Below are 27,798 nucleotides of genomic sequence, written 5' to 3' on the forward strand. Positions count from 1 at the left end.
GGCTGTAAATGCAGCCATTTGAAGAAACCAATGTTTTCAGAGCAGTCTTGCAGGAACTGTCACCTTTAGCAGTTAACTATTGAAGAAGCAGTGATGGGGAACTAACAACTACAGAATGGAACAAGCTGCACCAACAACGATCCAAATACCGGGTGACGTGGTGGAAGCTTATAAAAGTGAAAAAGTATGTGGTACTCACTCAGAAAACTATGGTGTTTACGAAATAGGAGGTTTAGGAGCACACTCAGCTGTACATGGTCATAAAATATAATTTAACAAGTTTTAAAAACAATCCAAATGGAAGACTTAAAAACTTTAATCTTCAGAACCATATGTGAATATTCTGTAGTGTTCACCCAACAATATACAACAATAACAATATTCAAACAATACAGAATATGAAGTGGTAAGTGGACACATTATGTTCTTCTCCCACTTCACCCAGCACTTGTAAACATTTGTGGGAAATAACTGATTTAACCTGAATGAAAAAATATTCCCGTAGATTTACGCTAGCAACAAACCCATGACAGCAGACTCAAGCTCTGGCACTGAAGGATTTATCATGACTTAGATTAAACTTTCAAACCTGAAAGTACAATGTTAATTCATTGCAGTGTTGTACATATTTTTAAGCACAAGATGAGGATACACCTCTAAGTTACACATTTAGAAGAGGCTATAGGAGAACATGGTCAATCTACACACATTTAAGGACACAGTATAAGCCGCATTTTCCTTCAACATGACAAATCCAAGGTTACATTAGCAAGGGGGAAAAGGACATCTTTGCAAGTCAGGTTGGGAGTAGCACTGTCTCCTTTGCTGTTACAGAGGTTAACCGTCTTCCACCTTTAGCTGCTTAACATTATCTCCATTTACAATTTTCTTTTTGGATGTAGCAGTTGAGAGTCTGACAACTATCACCACACTATGTTACAGTCACATGTCTTACAATAACAGACTAAGGGAACGAGGTTTGTTACGTTTGGAAAAAAGAAGGCTTCAAGGGAGCAGCCTGCCCACACCTATGAGGAGGCTGTCAAGATAACAGGCAGGCTCTTCCAGCGAGAAAGGGTGTAAATTGAAACAAAATAGGGTCAAACAAGACAGAAGAAAAACCTTTTTCTGCCATTAATATAGTCAAGCAGTGGGACAAGTTGCCTCAGAAGGTTGTGAAGGCTCTGTCCATCTCCAGTTTTTCAAGACTTGGCTGGATAAAACCCTCACTAAGCTGCTCTGAGCTGTCCCTGCTTTGGGCAAGAGGTTAGACTAGGAACCTCCCACGGCCCCTTCCCACTTGAGTTAGCTTACAATTCTACTTACTCTTTTTGTAACACCCTTCCTGAAACCAGGGCTGGCAGCCTGATCCTTATACTTATTTGACATGATCACTGAGCATGTCAGTGCTGCTTTCTCATCAGCTAGATGGATCAATATGAAAAACAGTGCAAAACAAATTTATTGCCAGCTCATGTCTAAGAGTTCAAGGGAATGATTGGCCTTGATTGACACCAGGCATCCCACATGGCAAAACAATACACTACTCTTCAGCCAAAAAAATAATAAAATATGGTTGATTAAAACAGGGACCTAGGTATATACTTAGGTTCTTAAGCCTCTATCTCAGGGGTATCAAACTCATTTTCACTGGGGGCCACATCAGCCTCACAGTAGGAGCAGTTACATTTATACAGCCCTAAAATTGCATTCGGCCCTTTGAAGGCAACCGCAAGGCTGATGTGACCCCTGGTGAAAATTAATTTGACGCCCCTGCTCTATCTAGTCCACAGATTTGCTGCAATTACAGCCTTCAAATGCTAGTTGCTAATGCAGCAAAACCAACTTCTGTTTGCGGAAATGGCTATACCAATAAGTATCATAGGAACACATACATCACTGACGTGAGCCGTGGTACTGCATGCAACAAGAATTACAGATTTAGGCACCAGAGTTTGAAAATTATGCTTTCAGTCACACTTGAACAAGTTTTCTAAATGGACTTGTTCTTCCATAAACCATATAATCAACAGAAGAACAGAGATTGTTGTCAGACAACATAATATTCTTTAATATTACTGGATGCAACACATATTCTTATCTTCCATGCAATTTGACCTGAACTTTAAATAGATTAGTAGAAGACTGGTTTATTTCTGCAACACTTAAAATGAGGGTGACAAGCGTTAAATTATAAAGTAAACATATTCCTTATGGTTGCCTAAACTCATGGGTTCCCAAGTGTCATCACATCCATGTAAGATCACCCTAGCTAAACCCTGCCACTTCCAGATGCAGAGTATCAACATAGTGTGCTACCTATCCTGCATAATGCTGAAATTGCTAGCACTTAAAGTTTCACGTAGAAATCATAGAAGGTTCAAGAAAGCCAATGAACATGACTTATAATTGTGGTAAGACCACTGCTCCGCCATGTAATAAACTCATTCTACACTTTGAATTTTTTTTTCTTTAACATGACTACAATTGAACAATACATAAATGGTTGCTATTTTCAGCTTCTGGAGGCCACTGGAGATATAACAAAATGCATACAGTAGAACACATACTCGGCTAAACTCTATCATCCTGAGATTCCTGTGCTCAGACACTAAGTTTGGTCCTATTTCACTCAAAGCTATGCTTATGAGGACCAACGTTTTGTTCCCTAAAAGGATTTTCATGCAGGAACATAGGCAAAAGCCAGAGCAAATACGTATCTGCCCATATACAAGATTCTCTTATTGGTCATAGCTACTATTTTGAAAATTGTTAACTCACCACAATACTTTAAAAAGCAATTTTATGTTTACATATTCACCGACTGTATTTTCAGATGTGTAAAAATCCAGCAAGTATTTGATTTCACTGTTGATGATAAATAAAATCAGAAACCTGCAGCATCAGTAACATCAAAAGAAAGGTACCTCCAGTTTTTCTTCCAGACCTAGCAAAAGTACATGGTGAAAGGAGACTGTTACTACTTAAAATACATTTGCATTGCTGTTAATGCCACCTCCTTTCACCAGTTCTGTCCGTTGACTTTTGTCAGATTAAAGGTCCAACTTTACTTTTAGCTGCAACTACCCTCTCAGACTGCAAACTCAGAACAGAGACTTACTTGAGTTTGTATATTACTTGAGTTTGTATATGTAGCTAAGGAGCTAAAAGATGCTAAGTAGTAGCCAAATCTGATACTTCAAAGAGGCTGAGCGATGTCAGTGTAATACTAACTACAGTTTAACTTTCCTCTTAATGAAGTATGATCAGTGATGCAAAGACAGACAGAGCTCTAAGCAGAGACAACTGGGAAGCTCAGACTCACAGGCAAGGAGTGGAATGGCGATGGAGGCCTCTGGTGGGAACAAGGAGGGATGCAATCCGGTGGTACCAAAGTTACCAGCTCTTTCTCCAAGGTGCTTGTTTTCTGAAAGAGCTCTCCCATCTGTAAACTTTACACTCATACGTACATGATAAATAATCAGTAAACAGTCCATGATACTTGCTTGATTTTGTTTGATATGATTAGCTGCTCTAAAACATCTCGGGAACGATCTGCAAAAGAACCAAGGAGCTTCTTGTTATTCATTCAGAATTGTGGTGTTTAGAAACAAGGTAAAGAGTAGAATGATTCCATAATATATCTGCATTTATGCTTATCTTGCTATTACAATATCACACTTCAGACATACCTGTAGTAATTCAAAACCACTCAGTTCTTTCTCCAATCACATAACTGTAAAGCATCACCAACCAACTGAATTTAAATTTAAGATAGATCATAATCTCTCTTAAGTTTTGTTTGGTTTGGTTTTGTTTTGTATTTTTGTTTGCTTGCTTGTTTGGTGGTTGTTGTTTTCCACATCCTAATCCTTTCCACTGTTTCTTGAATGGACACCGTTCCACACTTTCAGAAGGCTGCCATGTTTCAAAGCAAAACTCTCACCTTGCTTGGAAAATCTCAATGTATGATTATTATTTTATCTATTAAGCTATTATTTGTTTGAGATTATTTACGAAGTATAGTGTGCTTTTCCAGAGAGCAAGAAGATACTATCAGGAAGTAATTACTCTTCTTACTCCCTGCATGATTTGACCTACCTGTCACCAATGGGCACCCATGGAACAGAAAAATGTGTATCTTTGGACAACAAGTAAGGACAGCTTCCACAGCAACATCAGTCAGATTTACACAGCGTTCCATGTGGATCTCCTGTTACAAGAATAGTAGTAACACAAGCCTGTCAGAGCACTCATATTCTTGGAGGTAAAGCTTTCATTTGCCCATTGATTTTCAGAGATCCCCACCCAGAAAAAATTATGATCTCCTATTCCTCTGCGCATTGACCCTGAATGTGGTCCTTCCTCCAAGACTAGACTAAAACCTGTTCTCTTCTTCACTTCTGTGTAGTTCTGTAACTAGTACCCACTAGAGAAAGAATAAATTCAGAATACATTTTTTCCTCTAAACTGCCTTACATATCAATAAATATACCAGAGGAAATGCAGAAAAGAGACTATCAAATCTTATGAAAATAGGACTTGGGCATGCTAGGGTAAAAACAAAAAAAACCCCATTGTTTTACAGTGAAAGTGTCTTTCCAAATTATAAACTCCAAAGACCTTGAAAGAGCACAGAAATGAAAGGGACTTTTTGTAATAAGTGCAACTTTGTACATAATGATGACACAGAAAAGAACTGTATTCATAGAAGCAAGATATACAAAAGCTGATATATGTAGAGTTTTGAGTTCTTTTTAATAAGTGAAATGTGGAATCTGAATGCCTCTGAATGAAGTAAAAAGACTTACAAATCTGCCTGCTAGTTACAGTTTGAGAATTTTAAGACTCTACTTTTTTCACCGTGTACCTGACCTTAGATAACTGTCAACAAATTTGCACTTTGATGACATGAAACAGAGGTATGAAGATTGTAACACAGACAAGAAAAGGGGCTACACTGAAGAACAGATTGTAGCAAATAATTCCATATTCTCTACTAAATTTATTTTTCTTACTGCTTGTAAACCAAGAGACCTAAACCATTCTTGCTTTTTATACTGACAGAACCAACTTTTGTTTTTAAAATTGTCATTCCATGGAAAACAATTAAATTTTGCCTTATTAAAACTGCACAAACTGCCCTGCCCCACCCCAAAAAAACCAAATGCAAAAGCACTTAAATCCATGCCTTTTAAGAAAGTGGAAACAAGTATTAAGCACAGGAAAAGGAACAAGCAAAATCCATACTTCTATTCAGTCTGGCAAGACTGAAATTTCCCATTAGTTCTCCTGAAATCAAAGCTTACCACCTCAACATTACTTTCCTGAACATTTATAGGTGGAGCAGGTCTTAGGCAAGTGACCTGACTTGTTCTTCCTGATCTAGTACGGCTTCCATAGGCATCCACATGCAGCACACACAAAAGAAAACCCGTGCACTTTCTAAGAAATAGTAACTACAGTGATGTGATCAGGAAACACTAAAGGTCACAATCTGTATGCTGGAAATTTTTATTAAAAATAAATGGAACTGCATTTCTATGATTTGAAGAAAAAGGGCTTACACATGAAAATACAATTCCCTGCAAACTGTGGACAGCAATAATACAGAAGAGGGAGATAATACTGACTGAGTAATTATACCAATATTGCTGGAAAATAGTTCAAAACCATCTAGGAACTTTACAGAACCCTGCTCTACTCAATAGCAAACCCAAAACTTATTACAATATATGTGTTTTACGACATATGTACTGAAGACTTTTGAGAGTGACCTCGTCCAAATGACCTAACTCAAATCACCATAGTACACATTCCTTTACATTTCTAGGCTGGATACCAGAGGTGTCTTATGAAGAGTGTCTGCATAGTCTTAGAGTTGCTTAGAAAATCTGGAATCACTGTTTTGCTACAGCTAAAGATGTAACCAGCTACAAGACAAAGATAATTTCAAGTCACTTCTAGTATCTAAAATTTAAAAAGATCTCTCATTGCTATGGTCTGAAAAATAATAATTTCATCTTGTACCACAAGACTTCTTAAGACTAAAAAAATTGCCCAAAATAGATACCCTCCAAATAAAACAATAACAGTTTTATTTTTTCCAGGTTATTAATATTGTCAGTTGACCCAGATTTGGTCTTTTCCTTAGGGTCGTGGTGTGTGGTTTGTTTGGTTGGTTTTTTATTAAACACTATAAACTAGCAAAGTATGACTTGTTTCCCATCTTAGTTCCTATATGAATAGCTTGGATTCATGTGGGAGACTACGGTGGTTCTGTGGATTCCCTGACGGGGGGCATGGGAACACAGATTGGCCTTGAAGATATTAAGGTGTACCCGTGAGAAAGAAGGGAGTAAAGGAGTATCTGGAGATAAAGTGTACCCGTGAGAAAGAAGGGAGTAAAAGAGTAACATTGACGATAGCAAAATTAGCCAATGATATGTTACTATTGCAGCCTGTAATCAATAGTAAAAACACACTTGAGCTGGTAAAGACTACATAAAAAAGCGTTTGTGGCAATAAATGGAGACTGCTGTTTGTACTTAAGCTCTTGGTCTATGTTGTTTGTCCGTCTCAACCGCAACAGATTCAGAACCAGCCTTAATGGAAGTAAAGACACACAGAGATAAGAAATGTACTATACAGAAAAGTAGATCACTTATGGTAAGATGTATGGGATGCCTCTTCACCATTTTACCACTGTTTCAGTCCCTAGATAATCTTTACACAAAGACAACTTCAATTTCACAATTGCTTTCATGAGTTAGAGATTTACCTACGCAGAGGTGCTGATTTCTTAAATCTGTGAAATTATCTACATTACACATTCTGCCTCAGTGTTCAAAAGAATCAAGAAATAACTACCCAAAAAATCAAGGGAAAAAGTTAAGTATTCATTTGCATTGATTTTACAGCTCTCTAAAACAACATGAGTTAAAATAAGCATACAGAAGAAAACTCATTTTGAAAATACTGAGGTTCTCAAAAAGCTGGACTGGGGCACTGCTACAGAGAGCCAGAAAATATTCAATTCCTAACCAAAATCAGGGCAAGGGTGTACACAAACAAGGTAAAAGTCAGTCAAAAACAACCTCTCAGAAGTAACACTGATGATGATGATGATAATAATAATAATAATAATTTTTTAAAATGCAGGTGTTTTCTTTTGTTCATTTCTTTGTTGTTTGGCTAAATAAGTTACCTTTAAATTCTTTGAACATTTTCCACTCACTAGTGCTGTAACGCCATCATCTGTTACCTAGAGGAAAAAGATTGTTATTAACACAATGGACTAAAGCTCAATTTTTTCAAACACAGCTATTTGAGAGAAAGAAAAATATTCACTCCCTGCAGTCATTGAATACACTTAACATTACGATATTTTCTTCCCAAATAAATATGCAGAGAAAATTATCCAAGTATGGTTTTTTTCAGTCTATTAAACACTGTTGCATTTTACTGCCATGTGATCCAACCTGGCGTTCTACCAGGATGTTCCCAGCTGCCTAAGCGCTATTTCTGCAGCTTCCTTGTCTCATTTAACAGTGGGTGCACTACTATGGTCGGAGCACTGCTGGTGATGTTCCTGAAGGAAGATTCTTGGGTTGGGGAAAAAAAAAAGTAATCACAGTGGTCTTTTATCTGCTGTCTTACTTATCTTGAAGCAAACCAGTTACATAAGACAAATATCCCTCAAACAAGCAGTCTTACAGCAGTTGTCACACACTCGCACTAAAAAGTTTATCAAAGTGACGAGCTACAGACAACCAAGAAGCAACGATTACCTGCAAGAGAGAGGAGAAAGACAAAAGACACTACTTTCCTTAGAAAGGCAAGAAAGGCCAATTTATTTGTTTGCTTCTGGGAAGCAAATTCATTAAACTTCCTCCTCGCTTCAAAAGGTGCGTTGGACATCAGATCTGTCACACGGGTTTTTTCACTGAGCTTTTATTAGAAGGCAGGAATAGCCATCATCAAATATACACAGTAAGGCTCAGACAAATTTGTCAGCTAGAATCCAGAGACCACAAGCTCCATTTCTGTTTAAAGATTTGATTATTCCCATTGCACAAAATGTCTTATTGCCTTCTGACCCTCTAGCGCAAGTCTACTGGACAGAACTGTCACAGAAGGGTCAGATCAGTGCAAAAGGAAAATGGACAGGAACATCCCAGCATGGAGGCACACAAAAGCCTATAAGAATGGCAGGTATTGTCAGTACCTAGCTTTGCTGGTCATCAAGATGACAGCACATTTAGCTCCTCAAGACACCCAGACCAGGAGACGAAAGGCAGTAAATGAATAAATTCTAATAACTCCCATCAGTGGGAGAGAATGCAGAGATTAATTGCTGACATTTCGTAAAGGGTATAAAATAGCACATACAAAACCAGTGCTTGGTCACCAACCTAAGAGCAACCCAAGTAATGTCATGAAGATTTGACAGCCTGTGTCCTTATCCTCCATGTCATCAAAACAAACCTGGACCAGATTGCCGAGTTAGTCCCTGAACAGTGGAGAGACCATCTGAATGCTACTGACTTGATGCTTGTGAGTATATGGTTATGACAGCGTGAGAGCATGAAACCCATTTTGTATTGAAACAAAGTCCCCTCACTTCCCTGTATGAGCTCACAGCAACTACCGTGCTTGACTCATGTTCAACATAATTGCTCACCATCACAGTCAACTGAATGCTACACTTACCACAAGAAAATCCTTTACCCCAACTATCTTACTGTAATTATGAAGTATGTTACAGTATTGCTGTTGCAGTTGATTTCTGCCTTCTCATGCGAAATTCTAACTGTTGTTAAAACCTCCTACCCGCCTTTTCTGACATTTTAAATGTCAATTCTTTCCATGTTGACTCCATAACTTTGACAAGCCATTCAGAAAGCACAGTCACTCTTGAACTGGGAATAGTTATGGAGTATTGTGACGGATACACTCAATGCCCCCGCAACCAAACCAGCAGCAGTTTGGTCTAGGCTTCAAAGGAGGCAAAGGCCTGAGCTGCAGCTGTGCCAAGAACTCCTTTAGGAAACTCACAAGGAAACAGAAGGGTGCTGAACACCGATCAGTTGTGGGTGCAGGGAGTCTCGTGCAGACCTTTCCCACTGTATGCAATTTGACTATGAGTCAACCACTTTATTCCATAAATGTGACAGTCTGGGTGAGCCTACTTTGAGTTCTCTCTCTCTGCTAAACATACATGACTGTAAGGCGATTATAACTTCTATCACTCGCAAATCTCCAACATTAGGTAGATTCTAATAAAAGTTTGTTTGGTCCACAATATATGTTGTAATACCAAAATGTTCATTTTTCTGGTTACCAAGATGCAAAATATATTTCCTTTTCCTTGAGAGGAGGAAATTGGAAGTGAACTGCAGTCCTGAATCTTGTCAGGAGTAGAGCTAAAAGATCCCCTTTAAATTCTATCATGAAAACCTTAAAAAAGAAACAAAAGTCAATTAGCCAATTGCCACCATAGTTACCTGAGTAGATGAGAAGTCCACACTATGGAGAAATTTGCAGTTTTGTCCCAGTGCCTGCAGAGATGCATCCATGATGCCTGAACAGCTGCCCAAGTTCACTATTTGTAGGAACTGGCAGTTGAGCGCAAGAGCAAGAACTCCACTGTCAGTTATATCGCAGCACCTTTTAAAAGATGCTTCACGCAAGTAAGGACATGACAAGGCCAGCGCTATGACACCTGTCAAAGAAACAGTGAAATTTAAAGAATTATTTTTTTTTTAAAGGATTATTCATTTTTTTAAATAAGCAACATGTTGAATCCAATACGCTGTCCCCTGGTCATTGACTGTTCAACTTTCATCTCATGCAATGCTGACAAGATTCTGCACAATGTAGTAATTTTGTGGTTTGTTTCTTTTAATTCAAGGATGAAAAAAAAGAAAATGACAATGAACAATGCTAGAGTTGATAAAAATTTCTAAATGCTAAATACTCTTCCATACTGCAGAGGGATACCCAAGGGATATTATATATATATGAGGTATCACCTCAGTGACCGCATGAAGAAAAGCCGATGGCTTGAAAGGAGATAGATCGTCCCACTGATGGTACAGTGAATATCAGGCAAAAAGCAAGGTAAAAGGTCATGTCTGAGGTCAATTCAAGAAATCAAAATAATAATTCAGAAGCAGGACAGGGACCAGTTATACCTATGATACAGCTCAGGACAGCACTGAAGGTCCATGCGTAGCTGGTGTAGGTTGGCACAGCAGGTGAGACCAGTCATGGCCATGAGGGTCTGTTGGTGCCCTCAGAGCCCAGACAGTTAGTAATAACCAGAATATTTGCACAGAAGTGTCAGGAGCTAGTCAATAAAATAGAAGGACATGAACTACAGATGCAATTTGTGAAAGGAATTTATTTCAAAGATGATAGAAACATGATTACAGCAGTACAGAAAATTACATCACTTCTGGATAGACAGAAATATTAATAAAAAGTTGAATGTCATTAAGAGATGTTACTATGTAAGAACTTCAAAGAAAATGCATAAGATAGTACTTGCTTGGTTCAGAACCACTTTGCAAAGAATGACAGAAGAGGCAGTAGTGGCAGTTGAATTTGACAGAGAATTAAGTACTACTGGATATTGTATTAAACGACACTAAACATTCCACATGCAACCTCGAAAGCAAATGTTTCCTAGTAATGACAGGGCTCAGGTATTTCTGGATGTGGTAGCCAGCAGGTTTCTTAGGAAAACAAAACAAAACACTAGTCAAACAAAACAAACAGACTGACCAAAAAAACCAACAACAAAACCAACCAACCAAAGACTCCAACACTCAAACAAAACAAACAGAAAACCCTTTCCTATTAATGGACTAGTAAAATGCAACACTGCTTTATAATGGCATGGGTTTGGGTCTTTTTTCTGTTGTAATTTAGATGAGTGATAAAGAACTGTTCCAGCTTACATTAAAGGCTTCATAACTTATTCTCAGTTTATAAGTAGGAAAGTTAGTAAAGTTGGATAGACTAGGAACTTGCCAATAAAGAACTAGACTTCCCAGTTTTAACTGCAAAGTAATCAGGAATCTCTATCCAAATAGATGAAAAATATACATAAAGAGTTCTAGGCTTAGCTGGTACCTTAAGAACCATACTAGAAATCAGTGGCCAGATGAAGGCACAGAGGGAAGACCATCACAAACTATAACGTAGGGGTCAAAAAGTATAACAATGAGGCAACACTGAAAATAAATAAAATCGATTTTTAAAAGTTTAACCAATTACTTAAGTAGAAAGATAAGTGTATCACTATGCAGTGGTAAGAAAATACAAGCCAAGACTGATCTAAAGTATGGTATACTTTAGCTTAATACTAAATTAATATTTTGCCTCAATTTTCAATAAGGATGAGTTAATGATGGAACAAAGGAGTAAGTGTAATCAAAAGACAAATCAAAACTTATGGGAAATAAAACTCAGCAAGCTTAATTCTTTTATGCTAATAGCTCCTGATACAATTTGAAACTGGAGGTTAAAATTAATCCTAAAGAATCCTAAAGTCCTAAAGCAAGTGAAGTCTTTTAAGTCAGGGAAGAAGCTATAATCTTATTAAATAATAAATACATTTAATTAAAAAAGAGCAAAAAAGTAACTTAGGAAATCACGAGCCTGACACTTCAACCTCAGTGGTACTGATAAGACTCTGGAACAAGTTTTGACGAAGGAATAATTAAGATGAAGTGGAAAATACAATCAAATGTAGCATAGTTTTAACAGAAACCTAGCATGAGAGTAATCTGATAGCTCTCTTTTGTAAGATAATCAGTGCTCTAGGCCTATAATTTATACCACTGAAATGACTTTTAATTAGTATTTGTGTGGCATTGGGGATTTTTTTAAGCAATATTTACCCTAGATATTTTTCGCAATTTACTCCAATCTAACAAGAAAAATAAAACAGAAATAAGATCCCAGTTATCTGTGCACAGATAACATACCTTCCGAAGTGATTCCCAATCTGTTTTCTTTACAAGAATTTAAGTTGATTTTTTTCAGCTGCTTGCAGTTATAAAGCTGCAATAATGCATTATCTGAAATATCACAGTCTCGGAGGTCTAGAGACTCTACAGCAGGGTGCAATACCTGTAAACGAAAACCTACCATTTCAGTCAAATTCTGCTATGTCATCGAACATGCATATTTTTATCTAAAATACTTGCAACATTAGACATCACATAGAACTTCTACAAAATATTCCCTAGAGGATGGGGTTACCAGCCCTAGGAACTAAAGCCTCCTAAGGAAATATGGTATATTTGCTGCAGCAGTTCATCTCCTACAGCATAAACAGTTTCTGTGGTCAGATCTAGAGTAGGAGCACATTAACTCTACTATTCAAAGAGTGGAAGTACTATTTTGACGGTACAGCTGCTAACACTAGTGCTTCTGCCCACACAAATATGTTTACCAAGGATAATATCCTCAAACTTATTAGCACAATTTCGGTGGCAGAAACCTGAAGTGTAAAAAAAATACTGACTGATCAAAACCTAAATCTGCTGAACAGATAAGGGTAAGATTTGAAAGATATTTCGGCCCACAGTATTTCTCTCACTTACACACACACTCTTTTTCTCATAAACAAGCAATCTCACTATCACACCTTGAGGAGGTATCAAATCCTCATTAAATAGGCTCTTTCACTCTCACAAGACCATACATTGGAGTTTTTGTTAAATCTTCTCCAAAAGGACATTTATGAAACTTAGACAAGCAATAGAAGGCCTTCAATTTTAGCAGCAATAGCCATATATCTTACCTCTAATTCAATTTTCAAGGATTCTCACTGCTTTTTAATAAACACTGTTTATAGCCCCCTCTTGTGCAAACAATCTACACCTTTGCTGAGCTGTACTTCAGACCGACAGGCAAGTGTTTGATCAGGTTTTCACATTACCTTATATGATTCCCTTCATCTTGTCACTCTTCCTTAATTTATAAGGATTAAAACATACTGTGAATTTCCACACACAAGCAAAGATACCAGCCTAGCTGACAGGCTTGTTAAAGGCCTGTTCCTTTCTCAGGTTCACATTTCAAACTGGTACAATTACATTACAAGGAAAACTGTTTTTCTGTTTTGCAAACATATAAGATGCTAAGATCTTTACTGATAAAGTCAAATAAGACTTTGGAAAAAAAGCAAAAACTTCTTGTAGATTATAATTGCAACCTTTCTGCAAAATGAATGGCAGACCTCAGACAGCTTTGACAGCTTTTTCTCCCCATATGCTAAAAGCCTCAAATATGTCTCTCTATGCCACAAAACCACCAATATATCTCACAACACACTTGTGTAACAGTTTTTACAATGTAACATTCAGCTCTTATCTCACTCATATTTCTGAATTCATATCTAAGGAAGTAAAACAGCCAAACACAGAGATGACATGCTTAAAGCCAAAGTGACCATCGACCTTTGCTCAAGATGCTTTCCCTGACTGTTGGCTTTCTTTCACCATTCCAAATTGCCTAGGACACAACAAAAGTGAGCAAATTGCTGGTTTTGAAGCCACATGAGAAATCATATGAGAAAAAGAACTATTAGATGCAAGCAAATCTAAATGACAAGCAACGATACTATCAGAATGCTGTTTATTTAAAGTAGCTAGAATATTAAGCTTCCCTAGGTCATGATTCTTCACACGCTCAAGTATTACTTAAGAGGTTTGGGTTTTATTATTATTCACAGATTCATATTCACTGAATGCATATACTAAAATCTAATCTATCTCCAAGAAGATGGAATTTTAGACAGAGTAAGGATTGTCTGGATGCAGAATACAGGAGATTAAACTATAGACGTATCCTGTGGACACATGCTGAATGGCTTTATAGATCTTTATAGTAAAAGTGAGTTGGAATAAGGAGCTTAGGATGTGTGTCATGGAAGGCCGCTCTAAGCAGAAAGCAGAGTAAGGAAAAAAAATGCATGATAACATAAATCTGGGCAAGAACAGGGGGGTAAAATCTGAAATAGAAGTTTAAATGCAGGTTAACAGAATTTCAACTGGAAGAAACAACTTCAAGCAAAATGCTTAAACACCACCAAAGAAAGGACATGCATAAAAGCAAATGAAATAGCATAGCCAGGAAAATTCCAAGAGAATCGATCTAGCTGCAATACTGTGGACACTATGAAAGAAAAGGGCAGGACGAAGCAACAGCAAAGAAAAATTCCTTATCCATATGGAAAACTAACTGAGACACTGCAAATGTGTCACATGTAGAATACTTTGGTTATACATGATGTGAGGAAGGAATAGTAAGAAAAGCTAAACAACATAAGCCATTTTTGCTATGCCAAGCAAAAAAAAAATCTGCAAGATGAAAGAACAGGAAAACTGAATAGCGAAATGGCACAGAGAAATGGTCCCAATTCAGAATCCAAGAGGTGGCTAGCATTTTTTTTCAAATGCAAGTGAGATAAACCTGGAAACTGTTAGCAAAAAAAGCTAAAGTTTAACATGCCCAAGAAAAGTGATGACAGCTAAGGATAGAATTGCAGGAAATTGCAGGAACAGAGAAAGGAAAAACATATGAGAAAAAGAACCTGAACAGAATATCCCAGTGTCAGATGGAAAACAGGCTCCAAGAAAAGGCACTGATCAACTGCTGAATGAAGACGAAGACTGATGACATTTTACAAAGAGACAGAGGAAGAGACTGTAACTTAAACTGTAGTTTGTGTACAGACTAAAGATATCCTAATAGGTTTTGTGCATTTATACAGACACAATCATATGGTTTTAATCAAATAAATCTCTTAGGATGCTTAGAAAGGGTTACTTGCTGAAAAAATAGCCTAAACCAAATTTTGTCAACCCAAATTTTCCAAAATAATATAAATTAGTATGAGTGATTTTTACACAAAGTCTTATTTTGTACAATCAAAAAAATGGTGCATATTACAGATAATTTTTTCTTCTTTATAAGTTTTCCACAGTACTCCTGATTCTGCTTCTAATCTTGGCTTCACTATTCTGACGCTGAGAAACTGATACTATTTGCCTCATCTGAGTTACAGGTCAAAGCAGGAATGAACAGGGAGTCCTTCATTTTCTGTTTCATCAAGGCCAACCTTGAGCTTTCCTCAGTTCTCACACCTCCCTTTGAGGCTGAAGGAGATAACAGTAGGCAGATAACGCAATAGATGTATCCCTGAATTTACAGCTAAAGAAAAGTCATTAACTGATTTCATTTTGAAACACTGGCACACATCAGTGAGCAAAAGGGATGAGATAATTAGAACTACCAATTTCTAGCCCTAGCATCATCATATTTCAAAGAATCAAGATTTAAATAGTGCATAGTGTCAATAGAATGTAACAGAAATCTAACAGGTTCCTGAAATATTGTCATTACTAAATTATGCACTAGCTTCTTGAAACATACTACATTCAGGAAGAGAGGTTGGTTTGCAATAGATTCTAGTTTTCCATACTGAAAATGAATAATATAAGTCAGCCAATTACACAGAAGTCAATTATCACTGAAGGGAGTACATTTTAATTTGTCACTACAAACATAGTCTTATTACTACTAATACAGGACTATTAACATTATGAAGTTTAAGAAAAAAACCCAAACCTTAAAGTTACGGACAGAGTAAGCAGGCCTGAATTTATCTGTTGTCTCATGTAAACAGTTTTAGTTTAGTACATCCTTGTGTATTAACTATCACAGACAGAATAGTTTTGAATGGGTTCTTACCTCACTGATATTTGAATCTGTTATTTGCCCTTGACTACTCATTAATTTAATAAGTTTATCCTTTATGTTGGGTGGCAATGACTTAATATCTGCAGCATATCTGGAAAGGTTCTTTGTCAAACATTGAAGACATCTGAAATAAAGGAAAGTTACAGTGCAGTTAAAAACATGCATTATGCATTAGAACTAGAACGATCAAGCCATTAGGTGTCATCTTCTGCATCCACCTATGTTGCCTTCAAACTTTATCGGTTCCAGCTGTTCCATGCTACTACCAACTCAGTTATTGTCCCTTGGAGTCAATCAGCTGTTCCTTCTGTGCAAACATTCCCCAACCAACTGCAGGCAAAAATTTTAGCCTCATTCACTGCAATCACTGACCCAGCTCACAAAATGAGTTTGCTGGTAGTATATTCACGAGCTCTGAGAAAAGCCTTCTCACCAGCTAAGCCTCCACTCAGTAGGCATCTTTATTTGTGACAGCTGCTTCCAGAGGAAGGACACCTCTCTTTCACCTCAGTTAAAAACACTAAGGAGATATTTTCAGACGTAGTATTTTCTTTATTGTCTAGTTTGTAGTACTCTTTCAATATGAATTGTGCTGTGTAACCCTGTGCTCAGCCTTTCGAAACTTTTGCTTAAAACTAGATCTGATCACAGAGGATTGTCACCTGAGGAATAAATTTCATTGTCTTAGTGGAGTCCAAGAAATCACAGATCAACAGGTTCATGGTCCTACAAAGTAAATTAGACAACACAACCAGTGGACACATGGAAAATATAATACACAGGGAACAGTAAACCCAGTTGGATATTTACAAGGTATTCAGAAAGCCTCCTCAGCAATGGTTCTTCATGAAATTAAGGTGCCGTGGGAAAAGAAGGAAGGTTCTCACACAGCTGGTTGAAATCCTGTCACAATCAGAAACATTCATTGGCTTGATTCAGTATAGCCATTGTTTTTTTTTTAATAGCAGTATCTTAGGCCTCCTTGCCCCCACCACTTCCACATGCTTATTCGTCAGAATAATTTATCAACCTGAGGGAAACAGCCTGATTATCATACACACTGGGCTAGAGATTTTGAACTAATAATTACGGTAACACACGCTGCTTTTTCTATACACCATAAACGTCCTGCTCTCTGGACATATTTTGTATTCAGGGTCAAAATTGTTTCCCTGTTCCAATAAGTCTGTTGCCCTTGCCAGATACTGAAACTTGACTTAAAAGTTTCCATGGTGAGTTACTGCTGCATGAGAAATTGCAAACAAATCTTAAAGGCACAGAGGGCTTAAGTATTCATCTGAAAAGGCAGAAATAAATATTAGTAGGCCTACTAGTATCACACAATTCTGGGTGATGCTTTAAGACAGGATTTGAAATCCTAGAATTTTATCTGTGTGAATGCAAGAAAAAGGGATCATTTCAGTTAGAATATGCTGTTAAGAGACTCTAGATGGAACAGAGCTTTCTGGGAGAAAACATGAAGAACTTTACTTAAGCAAAATAAAATGGAGATTAGTATTATCCAGATATATGTGGAACAATACCCAAGTGGAACACTTGAAATAATGGTTTTAAAGGTCAAATATATAGAAGAGTGTTTACTTATCCAATATTGAGGACTATAGAGGGGCACTAGCAACGCAATCCTATTTTTTTAAGATTCCCAAGGCATTTCAGTGTATCACAGGATGCAAAAATGTTAATGTCCCAACCTCTGCAACTTATATCACAATCACAGGCTTACTGATACACCAGAGGCAAGTCCAGGAAGAGCTTATGAATAGCTTCTGAGCATCCTGAGCATGCCAACCTTTAGGTCAGGGGTGTCAAACTCATTTTCACCAGCAGCCACACAGGCCTCGCAGTTGCCTTCAAAGGGCCGAATGTAATTTTCAGACTGTATAAATGTAACTACTCCTACTGCTTTAGAGCAATCACCAACTGTTAATATGCTAAAAGACAACTGCTGGTCCTTAAGGAAGGAATTTAAACTCTCCAAAGCCAGATTGTATTATCACAAAACAAAGTCCCTAGGCAAATAAGGAACATAAACTAGAATGAAGCTGACCAACATCCAGAGGTAACTGAAAACTAAGACTCTGTCATCTAGGAAATGCCAAGACTTCAAAAAGGGTTACACTACAGCAAAACTAAAATGGAGGGAGTTGAAATGGGGGAGAAAGGGTAACTCCTGATTGTGCCCCTCTTCCTTAGAACCATGAGTCTATATGTTGCCAGATAGGCCAAAAGACCTGATCATGAGGCCTACTAGAAAGTTAATATTAGATGAATAACAGATTACATGTCTAGCATAGGTTAACTTTAATACGAATAATAAATGAGATGTCTAGCAGTAATTAACTTTTCATTGTAAAACAAAGCCTATCCCAGAATAGAGAAGTCAACCATGAACAGTTGATTGATTATCTAGTGATTATTGCCAAATTTTGTGGACATGCTGAACCTAAAGTAAACTTTGCTCATTATAATATCATTATAATGCTAAAAAACATGCCCCTGAAGGAAAGACCTCTGGCCCATCCAGGACCCTTCCTCAGGGAGCATGAGTAGTAAGAATAGTGTTATGTAACTTGTACGCAAATGTTGTAAACAATCAGCCCTACAGGACTGCCCTGAGGGGGTGTAAATGGTGATAAGATTTTGTATAAATGATCAAGACTTTTGTATGGCTGGTATGCTAGTTTGATTTTGTACACCTCTGTAATAAAATCAATATGTCATCTCTGAGTGTGACATTGGCTTTGCACTCCGGAAGCAAACTCACAATTCATGACAACATACGTAAGTGATGGAGTTCTTCAAATTGGAGGTTTTATTATCTATTGATCATAGCTATCTGAATTAGATTCCCTAGGCCAACCTTTCTTTTTAAATCCTATCCAAAATTTTGAAAGAAAACATTACTGTCCTACAAAACATTTTGCTTTTGTAGAATCAACATTTTTCCATTAACTCAACCTACTAGTAAACTCAGAGCAGCTACTCTAAGTGCACAGTAACTCTACTGTAGTTGGCTTGTCTACTTTTATGTGATCTGTATACACACAGCAATAACTAAGATTGGTACGTAAAGTGTATAATGCATTCACCTGGCAGACAGATTTTGTCCCAGTCTAACTTAATGAAAGAAATCATGAATCCTGCTTTTCATGGACAGGGAAAAACCGAGTAGTGCTTTATTCCTGTAATAACCTGATGAAAGGGCATTCCTCCTTGAAAGCCTCCCAACTGCTTTTTCCCTGGCTCCATATTATCAGGCTTGTTACACAAGCTGTTTATAATTCAGAGCTGCCTACAAAGTGTCAAACGGCTTACTGATTTGTTCCAAATGTGTAAAGAGGTGCAGAGCAAAAAAGGCCCACGATCTTTAACCTTAAGCTTCATGACAGGGTTAAGGCCTCATGACAGGACAAATGTGTACATTTCTAACAGAAATTAGATCTTTATGACTAATTATTCTACAAACAGTTTAACTACATCACGGTGCAGCATATTTTAAAGTTATGTCACATGAAATAGAATAGCAGAGCAGATGTTAGAAGTGGGACACATCAGAACAAGAAATGAACTAGAAGAACAGATAATAAAATAAATTTAATGGCAAATAACAAAATACATATATTTTCCTGCATTCTTCAGGGCTGCATCATTTATATACATAGTAAGACCATAAAAGGAAGAAGCTCTGTTTTGAAACTGATGCTCTACTTTCATCCTCAGTTTTTGTACACGCAGATGTAACCATCTGCAAATGTTCTGATGCCTTTATGAGACCTTAGTTTTCCAAGACACTGACAGGTGAGATAATGCATTAGTCTGCAGTAGGCTGGCCACCTGTTAATGACACCTGTTACACAGGAGGTATCTATCAACGAACCATGGAACAATCAAACCTAAGCAATACGCAACTATATACTCTTGTGACAACTTACACGTGCAGCACACTTCTTTATCGTGTAATGATGATCTTAATCAAAACACCTCTAAATTTGATGTTTCATTCGTGTTGCTCTAAGAGTCTCATTTTCAATGGCAGAAACTCCCTTGTCTCTGAGCTTATGTCTGGGCATTAACAGATCAGCTTAAAACACCTGCCGGGGCTCTGAGAGATTTGTAGCAGCAGCCTCCTCCAAGTATGACATCTAAAGCTACTGTCAGGCCCGGCTGCCTCCTCCACCTCTCCAACAAGCGTTGGTGCTGCCAGGCATCCTCTCTATTTGGCAAGCCCTGCAACTCCTACACCATCAATTTTCAACTAAGCATAATTATGTAAATGAACTAGTATACCAATTTGGTGTACCTCAGTATGCTGGCCTTAAAACTGCAGCAGCTAGGAGTGCGTGTGTAAGTTGTCATTTCACATCTTGGGAACAATAACTTCGGGAAACAGAAGCTAAGATAAGATATAACTTGAGCTCAAAAAAAAAGGAAAAAAAAAAAAAGAATGTTTGTATATATTTCCAATATAATGCTCTTGTGTATGTGACCTTTGGACTGCTAATTTGTCTTCTGGGGCACAGGGCAAAGGCCAAAAAGAGGCAAACAAGCAGCAGATATACCTTAATCAATGCACTTTCTGTTAGATTTGGAGATCTTAAAAAATAATGACCTTAGTAAAAGGACTACTCTACACCCTAGGAGATTTGTTTCAGTTTTTAGTTTCTGCTGTAAGTCCTGCTAGTTAAACAGTAAGCCTAAGCGTTAGCATAAATAAGAGGCTTAAAGTACAGCCGGGCATAGATGGCCATCACTTGATTGGTGTAAGACAAGAAACAATACACTAAAATTCCACACATCTGTTAAGAAGCTGTGTAATTATTAGTTTCAAGTACTAGTCTTACTGGTATAATAACTATCATTATATTAATATAGAAAATCACTGCAGCAGTACAAATACAGTAGTGTAAGGAAAAGATTAGTAACCAAAGAAAAGCAGAAATTGTTTATGGTATCAGGCGCTACAGCACATGTAAGGAAAAATTATTAGGTTTAAGATCTAAGGTTAATCACAAGAACATAAGCATGTAGTGTAATGCACGTCTTAATCATCATTTTAACAGATTAATCATGCACAACAACAAAGTATGGCTACTGTTTTAGCTTTGCAAAAAGAGAAAAGTTATTAGCAGACAGAACCCTCATAACTAATTTCTATTAGCAGTCCAGCTGTCATGACACACCACTAACCAAATGTAAGGTCAAACAGAGGCTGAAAAGGCTAGCTCCAGCACACCTTGTATCCTCAACCACTTTTCAGTGCACCCCACTCATGTTGGCTCTGAAATTCACAGTTACACAGTGAGTTGTTTGGCATCTGATCTGAACAAGAATTCCAGTGACTAAAACTGTGAGGTCACAGAAATAATACTGCCAAAACAAGTGGCTGAGGGCAGGGGGCAGCAACAGCCTAGAGTTAAGCCAAACTAGATTTAGCATATAGCCACAACTCCCAAGTCCCTATAGACAATGTTTTTGCAACAGAACATTGTTTGGCACCAGAATGCCATCAAATCAGAGCAAATTAAACTCATACCGATTAAAAACTCTAGAGAAGTCAAAATATTAAGGCTCTATAATCTGAAGTGAAGCAGATCTAAGCTAGGAAAGCAGCAAGACTTCCAGTGTGGAAGCACATTAAAAACACCTGTAAAGTCAGCACAGTGTAATAAGAGCATCTGTAGCAGGTCACTGCAGAAGACGCTGCAATGAGGAGATAGCAATTTCAAGCAGAATCTGGGCAGAATTTAACCACAGGCCTTGCTTGCAGAGACCCGAACGTCAGCAGGAGTGCCCATTACATAAGGTGAGCACACACCATGGTTGTCTTTAACTCGCTCCTCTAGAGGTGTGCAAAAATGAAATGCCTCCACTGAACCTTGGTGACTGCTGGATGAACTTGGCTGACTGCCTATACCAGAGAAGCCTGTACAAGGCTCCAACTCAATACACACACAAGTAGATTATACTATCCACATTCTTTGTTTAGTCTTGAGATTAAACAGCATAACTACATGCAATGTTCCTTTACTCGACTGCAGAAATGAAGAATAGTTGTTTACTTCTAAAAAAAAAATCTTCTCAAACCTCTAAAGGCCACAGGAGGGGCTTGTCTGACGCTGTGATAGCCAGGGTCCTCAGCATCAGATGTAAGATTGCTGTCACATTTTCCACTGCTACTGTTCTTTGTGCACCAAACCAGTTAACTAGCCTTGAGAGCCCACGCCTTTCCTACCAAGATCCCAAATGAACCAGCATGTCCCCAGTGCAAAACAGCACCCCACCTTTGGCTAAGGTGAGACCAATAGACTGTCTGAGCCTTTTGGGGGATGATGTGAGCGCCCACCATGTGACTTGGTTCTGCAATGGATGCCTCTTGAGTCATGTGAATGGGTGAGCAGTCCTTTGCCATACACCTCAGTTACGTGCTAAATACATATTTATCGTACAACACCAACATTTTGGACACTGGGTAAATGAACTTTTCTGGCAATTCATCCTGAAGGAGGCAGATATACCATATACATAGGAATAGTTGTATTGAAAAACTTAATACAAACTTAAGATTTTTTTTTTTCTCTTGAAGATACTAAGTGGCTAATGCAGCTGTGCTTGAATAGCAACCTGCAAATCTAGACTGACTACTTAGTTCAAAATTGCAGAAAATACTCCAAAACCAATGCAGATACATGGAAATCAATGTGAGCTATATAAAATCTAGTTACATTTAAATGTCCCTCGCCACAGAATTTTAAATTTCGTTTGAGATAAAAGCTTATTGAGATCAATCATATTATTTTCTCAGAGAAGATTACTGATCTGCAGTTTAAATGATCATCTAAAATATAGATGTTTTCACTGTTATTACACTTTATAAGAAACAATAAAACACTTAGTGCTACACCAGAGAAACCATAATCTTATCTTCAGTGCTTTAAAAGAAGAATAAAAAGTGTAAGACTAACTGCATTGTTTGCTAGCTATTTTCCTCCTAGCTGTCACATCAAATATTAACCCTGTGCTGTCTCTAACTCCCTCCTAAACACAAAGGAATTTAACATAATGAAAAACTCAAAGCAAAACACCATTCGGCAGATTCACTGTGGCTGCTGTCCCAAAAGCAGGGTTCTTTATCCAGTGTGCAAGCAGCCAAATATACACACAAGAGTCAAGATATCATTTTATTACAGACTGCACAATGTCAGGTGCTAGGTGATAACACCACAAAGCTACCACACCTTTTTCACAGTACTTATATCATTTACGCTTTCGATTTTGGTAAGTACCTCCCCACAATTCCACCCCCTTTTCCAGGACTGGTTAGTCATTTACATATGGTTACACAATCATTTTCTTGTACTCTGCATGCTCATGGGTTAGGGTCCTCACTTCGGGGGTTTTCCCACCTTCGGGTGTGATTTTTAGTATTATAATGAGCAAAGTTCACCTAAAGGACACTGTCTGACAGCCTCAATATACACGTTAAACGAACTTAACTAATTATGAATGTTCCAGGGTGTTCAAACTGCAAGGACAGCAGCTCCTGATAAGGAGTTCCTCAAATCACTCTTCGTTTAAGGATCCGACTGACCTGGTACTGTGCTGGTACCGCTTGCATATCCTTAGGTTAGTAATTGCTGACAGGATTCATATTGCCTACACATCCTTAGGTTAGTAATAGCTGACATGATTCATTCTATTAATTTGTGAACACTACGGGGCCAGGTGAAGCCAGGGATCCTCAACCATCCTTCCATATCCAGATCTGTCAGGGATCATCCTGTTGTCTGCCTGCCAAACCCTGCCACCCCCAAGCAAGCCCCGTCACTTTTGTGAAACCCTGCCACCTGTCCTGTAACTCCTCCCAAACTGTCACCTCTGCCAAACCCCGTCAACCACCCTGCCACCCCATCGAACCCTGTCACCCCACCGAACCCTGTCACCTACCCTGCCAAACCCTGTCACCCCATCGAACCCTGTCACCTACCCTGCCAAACCCTGTCACCCCATCGAACCCTGTCACCTACCCTGCCAAACCCTGTCACCCCATCGAACCCTGTCACCTACCCTGCCACCCCATCAAACCCTGTCACCTCTGCCAAACCCTGTCCCCTACCCTGCCACCCCGTCACCTCTCCTGTAGCTCTTGCTGAACTCTGCCAAACCCTGTCACCTACCTATCCTGTCACCACTAGGAAGTGCTGCCACCCCTGCCAAATCCTGTCCCCTGCCCTGTCACCCTGGACAAGCCCTTTCTCCGGGCTCCCCACAGGGCACCCCGCGGGTTGCCTCGCTGGGCTGCGTTTACTCGAGGTCTGACCCGCCCGGCCGGCCCGGAATCCACCGGGCTTCCCGAAGGGAAAAGGGGCCCGGCGGGCCCGGGGGAGGGTGTCGGGGCGGCACTCACAGGTCCAGGAGGAGCTGGACTTCCTCGCCGGTGCCGTCCCAAGCGCCGCTCAGGCGGCTCATGGCGGCGGCGGGGAGCGGGGAACGCGGCGCCGCCCCGACCCGACCCAACCCAACGGCTCCCGAGGAACGGTGCCGAAATGGCGGCGGCTGCCTGTCTCTGGCGGGCATGACGGGAGATGTAGTGCGGCTGCCGGCCCGCCCTGCGGTCGCCTCAGGGCTTGTGGCGGGAAGCGGCGGCAGCGCCTCATGAAATATTGTGACAACCCCCGAATCTCGCACAAAGGGCCGTCTCTTCCCCACTTCCGGCACTTAATATTTAGGATAAAGTACCTTCCAAAGGCTGGAAGCACAGGGGAGCTTGGGAGTCTTCAGGCAAGGGGCACAGTTCTAACTGCTGGTTCCCTCATGGCTGACATTGAAGAGAAGCTGCTAAATTAACCTATACTGTGATTAAGTTACGAAAGACACACCCATCATTAACCAATTGACATGAGATAAATGCTTTCTGACCACCTGCAAAATGAGGGGATGTTTTTCAAGTTTTAGATCCTTCTGCATGACAAGAGGGAGACAGAAAATTAAGTAATACATCGCTTAGAAGCAGAGTGCTTAGCTTATATTTAACTAACAATTAATAGATGTATTCTAAGTAAGAAACTAAACAATTATAACTAACATCATCAATTATTTCTTAGTATAGATGTATTGTATGTCAAAATTTTCAAAAATTGTAATGCATATGTAATAATTACGTGAATATGCATCCAGTCTTTGGAGCACTTGTGGAGGATGATCCTCAGTGTTCCCCAGCGCCGATAAAATAAACAATGCCACTTAACAGTATAATTGACTCTGCTGTTAAGTTTATTTCTTCGTTTCAACATCAGTGGAGTCATTCAACAGCACCAGTTCTCTTAATTTCCATTAATCTGCAGAGATGAGTGACTGCTGTCTGCCAGATCTTTCTACCTGCAGTTCATTTTCTCTCCCCCTCCCTTTTTTTTTTTCTGTCTTTTTATATTTCTGCCTGGTTAGTGTGATATAAATCAAGACCACACAGTTCTTGGGAACTAACAACCTTATTAGTGTATCGTTGCTGCATCATTATCTTAAGACGTAAGACCAATCACCTACCCCTACCAAAAAGAACAGGTGATTAACTAAGATAAGGAAACCTCTGTTCTCGCAACATTAACTGAAGGATCCGTATCTATGAGAAACATGGGTTGCTCACAGTGCCTGATAACTTTGCTGAAGTCAACGACTGAAACATCTGGATTAACAGATAAACCACAAGAATGCTGATAAATGATGATGCTGCAACACCTAAAAAATATACTTTTTTATGATTAGGTTATTAGAAATATGCATTACAGAATCACAGAATGTTAGGGATTGGAAGGGACCTCGAAAGATCATCTAGTCCAATCCCCCTGCCAGGGCAGGAACACCCAAATGAGGTTACACAGGAAGGCGTCCAGGCGGGTTTTGAATGTCTCCAGAGAAGGAGACTCCACAACCTCCCTGGGCAGCCTGTTCCAGTGTTCCGTCACCCTCACTGTGAAGAAGTTTCTTCTCAAATTTAAGTGGAACCTCTTGTGTTCCAGCTTGAACCCATTACCCCTTGTCTTACTGTTGGTTGTCACCGAGAAGAGCCTGGCTCCATCCTCGTGACACCCACCCTTTATATATTTATAAACATTGATAAGGTCACCCCTCAGTCTCCTCTTCTCCAAGCTAAAGAGCCCCAGCTCGCTCAGCCTTTCCTCATAAGGGAGATGCTCCACTCCCTTAATCATCTTTGTGGCCCTGCGCTGGACTGTCTCCAGCAGTTCCCTGTCCTTCTTGAACTGAGGGGCCCAGAACTGGACACAATATTCCAGATGAGGTCTCACCAGGACAGAGTAGAGGGGAAGGAGAACCTCTCTCAACCTGCTAACCACCCCCCTTCTAATACACCCCAGGATGCCATTGGCCTTCTTGGCCACAAGGGCACAGTGCTGGCTCATGGTCATCCTGCTGTCCGCCAGGACCCCCAGGTCCCTTTCCCCTACACTGCTCTCTAATAGGTCATTCCCCAACCTGTACTGGAACCTGGGGTTGTTCCTGCCCAGATGCAAGACTCTACATTTTCCCTTGTTATATTTCATTAAATTTTTCCCCGCCCAACTCTCTAGCCTGTCCAGATCTCGCTGGATGGCAGCACAGCCCTCTGGCTTGTCAGCCACTCCTCCCAGCTTGGTGTCATCAGCAAACTTGCTGATAGTACACTCAATTCCCTCATCCAAGTCGTTGATGAATATATTAAATAATACTGGCCCCAGAACTGACCCTTGAGGCACTCCACTAGATACAGGCCTCCAACCAGGCTCCGCCCCATTGACCACAACTCTCTGGCTTCTCTCCTTCAGCCAGTTTGCAGTCCACCTCACTACCCGAAATTAGCATTAGTAGTAGATGATTGGATGATTCATAACATACCCTTATAGTGTAAGCTATAAAATCCCGAAAGAAAAAACGCTCAGATCTGCCCAGTTTGGCTGGGACACCTCTGCACATTAGTAAGTGCTTACCTTTGTAATTCTATTCAATCAGCACAGTTGTGGATTTTATGACAAAAGCAGGAGGCACACGGAGCCAGCAGTACGAGCTTTGTTTTAGCTTTCCCATTGATGGCACAAGCGAGATGTCCCCGAGGAGCCCAAGCAGCAGGGAGGCTGCAGGAGCAGGCTGGCCTCAGCCACCATGGAAGGGTATTTGTCCCTAAGGAAACCCAGGAGAGAGACAGTTTTCCCAAGTGGCTGGTGGCTTGGACGGCTAATTCCCTGGAAGGATATGACATGGCCATGAACAAGAGGAAATATGGTACTTGCGAAGAAGGTGACAGGAAGGAGAAGTTTCATAGAGCACGTGTGGAGGCTGTGGCTTTTTACTGTATTACATCAAAATAATTCATGGGATTCTTGATAATTTAGGAAAACATTTTTTCAACAAAACATGTTTGCTAATAAACACGTTAAAAAATACTTATTTTAGCATTGAGAAGGCAGAAACCCCCATGCCGATGGGAGGTGCTGGGTTGAGCAGGGAGTGCTAGCAGGCCTCCCTTGAGATCCCTTTCCTGGTGTTCAGAGACATGACAAAGCTGCAGCAGGCTGTGTAGTGCAGGCAAATTCTGTGTGCCTGCATGATGGACCTAACCAGCAGACACCCCTGGCTGACAAGCAACAAATTCTCTTGCTGTTTTTCACGAGGTTCAGTTTACCACATTTGCTTTTCCTGAAAAAAGAAATGAACTTAACAGCAGAGTCAATTATACTGTTATGCAGGCATTCTTTATTTTATCAGCGCTGGGGAACACTGAGGTTCATCCTCTGTAAGTGCTCCAACGACTGGATGCTCTTGCATTGCTTATATTCACATAATTATTGCATATGCATTACAATTTTTGGAAATTTTTAACTCACAATATATCTATACTAAGAAATAATTGATTATGTTAGTTATAATGGTTTAGTTTCTTACTCAGAATACATCTATTAATTACTAGTCAAACATAAGCTAAGCACTCTGCTTCTAAACAATGTGTTA

The 27,798-nt window shown here is 39.4% G+C and overlaps 1 protein-coding gene across 1 annotated transcript; it reads right to left on the reverse strand.

Annotated features, from left to right (window-relative positions):
• Positions 1 to 341: 341 nt before the first annotated feature.
• On the reverse strand, positions 342 to 24,390 carry AMN1 (antagonist of mitotic exit network 1 homolog). The gene is made up of 7 exons (XM_065642791.1): positions 24,206 to 24,390; positions 15,772 to 15,904; positions 11,997 to 12,141; positions 9,507 to 9,724; positions 7,208 to 7,264; positions 4,102 to 4,213; positions 342 to 3,555 (listed from the first exon to the last, which is right to left on the reverse strand). Exons 1-7 carry the CDS (start codon positions 24,373 to 24,375, stop codon positions 3,482 to 3,484), a joined length of 909 nt encoding a protein of 302 aa, XP_065498863.1. The 5' UTR covers positions 24,376 to 24,390; the 3' UTR covers positions 342 to 3,481.
• Between the last annotated feature and the right edge of the window lie 3,408 nt (positions 24,391 to 27,798).

Source organism: Caloenas nicobarica, chromosome 1, assembly GCF_036013445.1.
Source record: "Caloenas nicobarica isolate bCalNic1 chromosome 1, bCalNic1.hap1, whole genome shotgun sequence".
Lineage (NCBI taxonomy): Eukaryota > Metazoa > Chordata > Aves > Columbiformes > Columbidae > Caloenas > Caloenas nicobarica.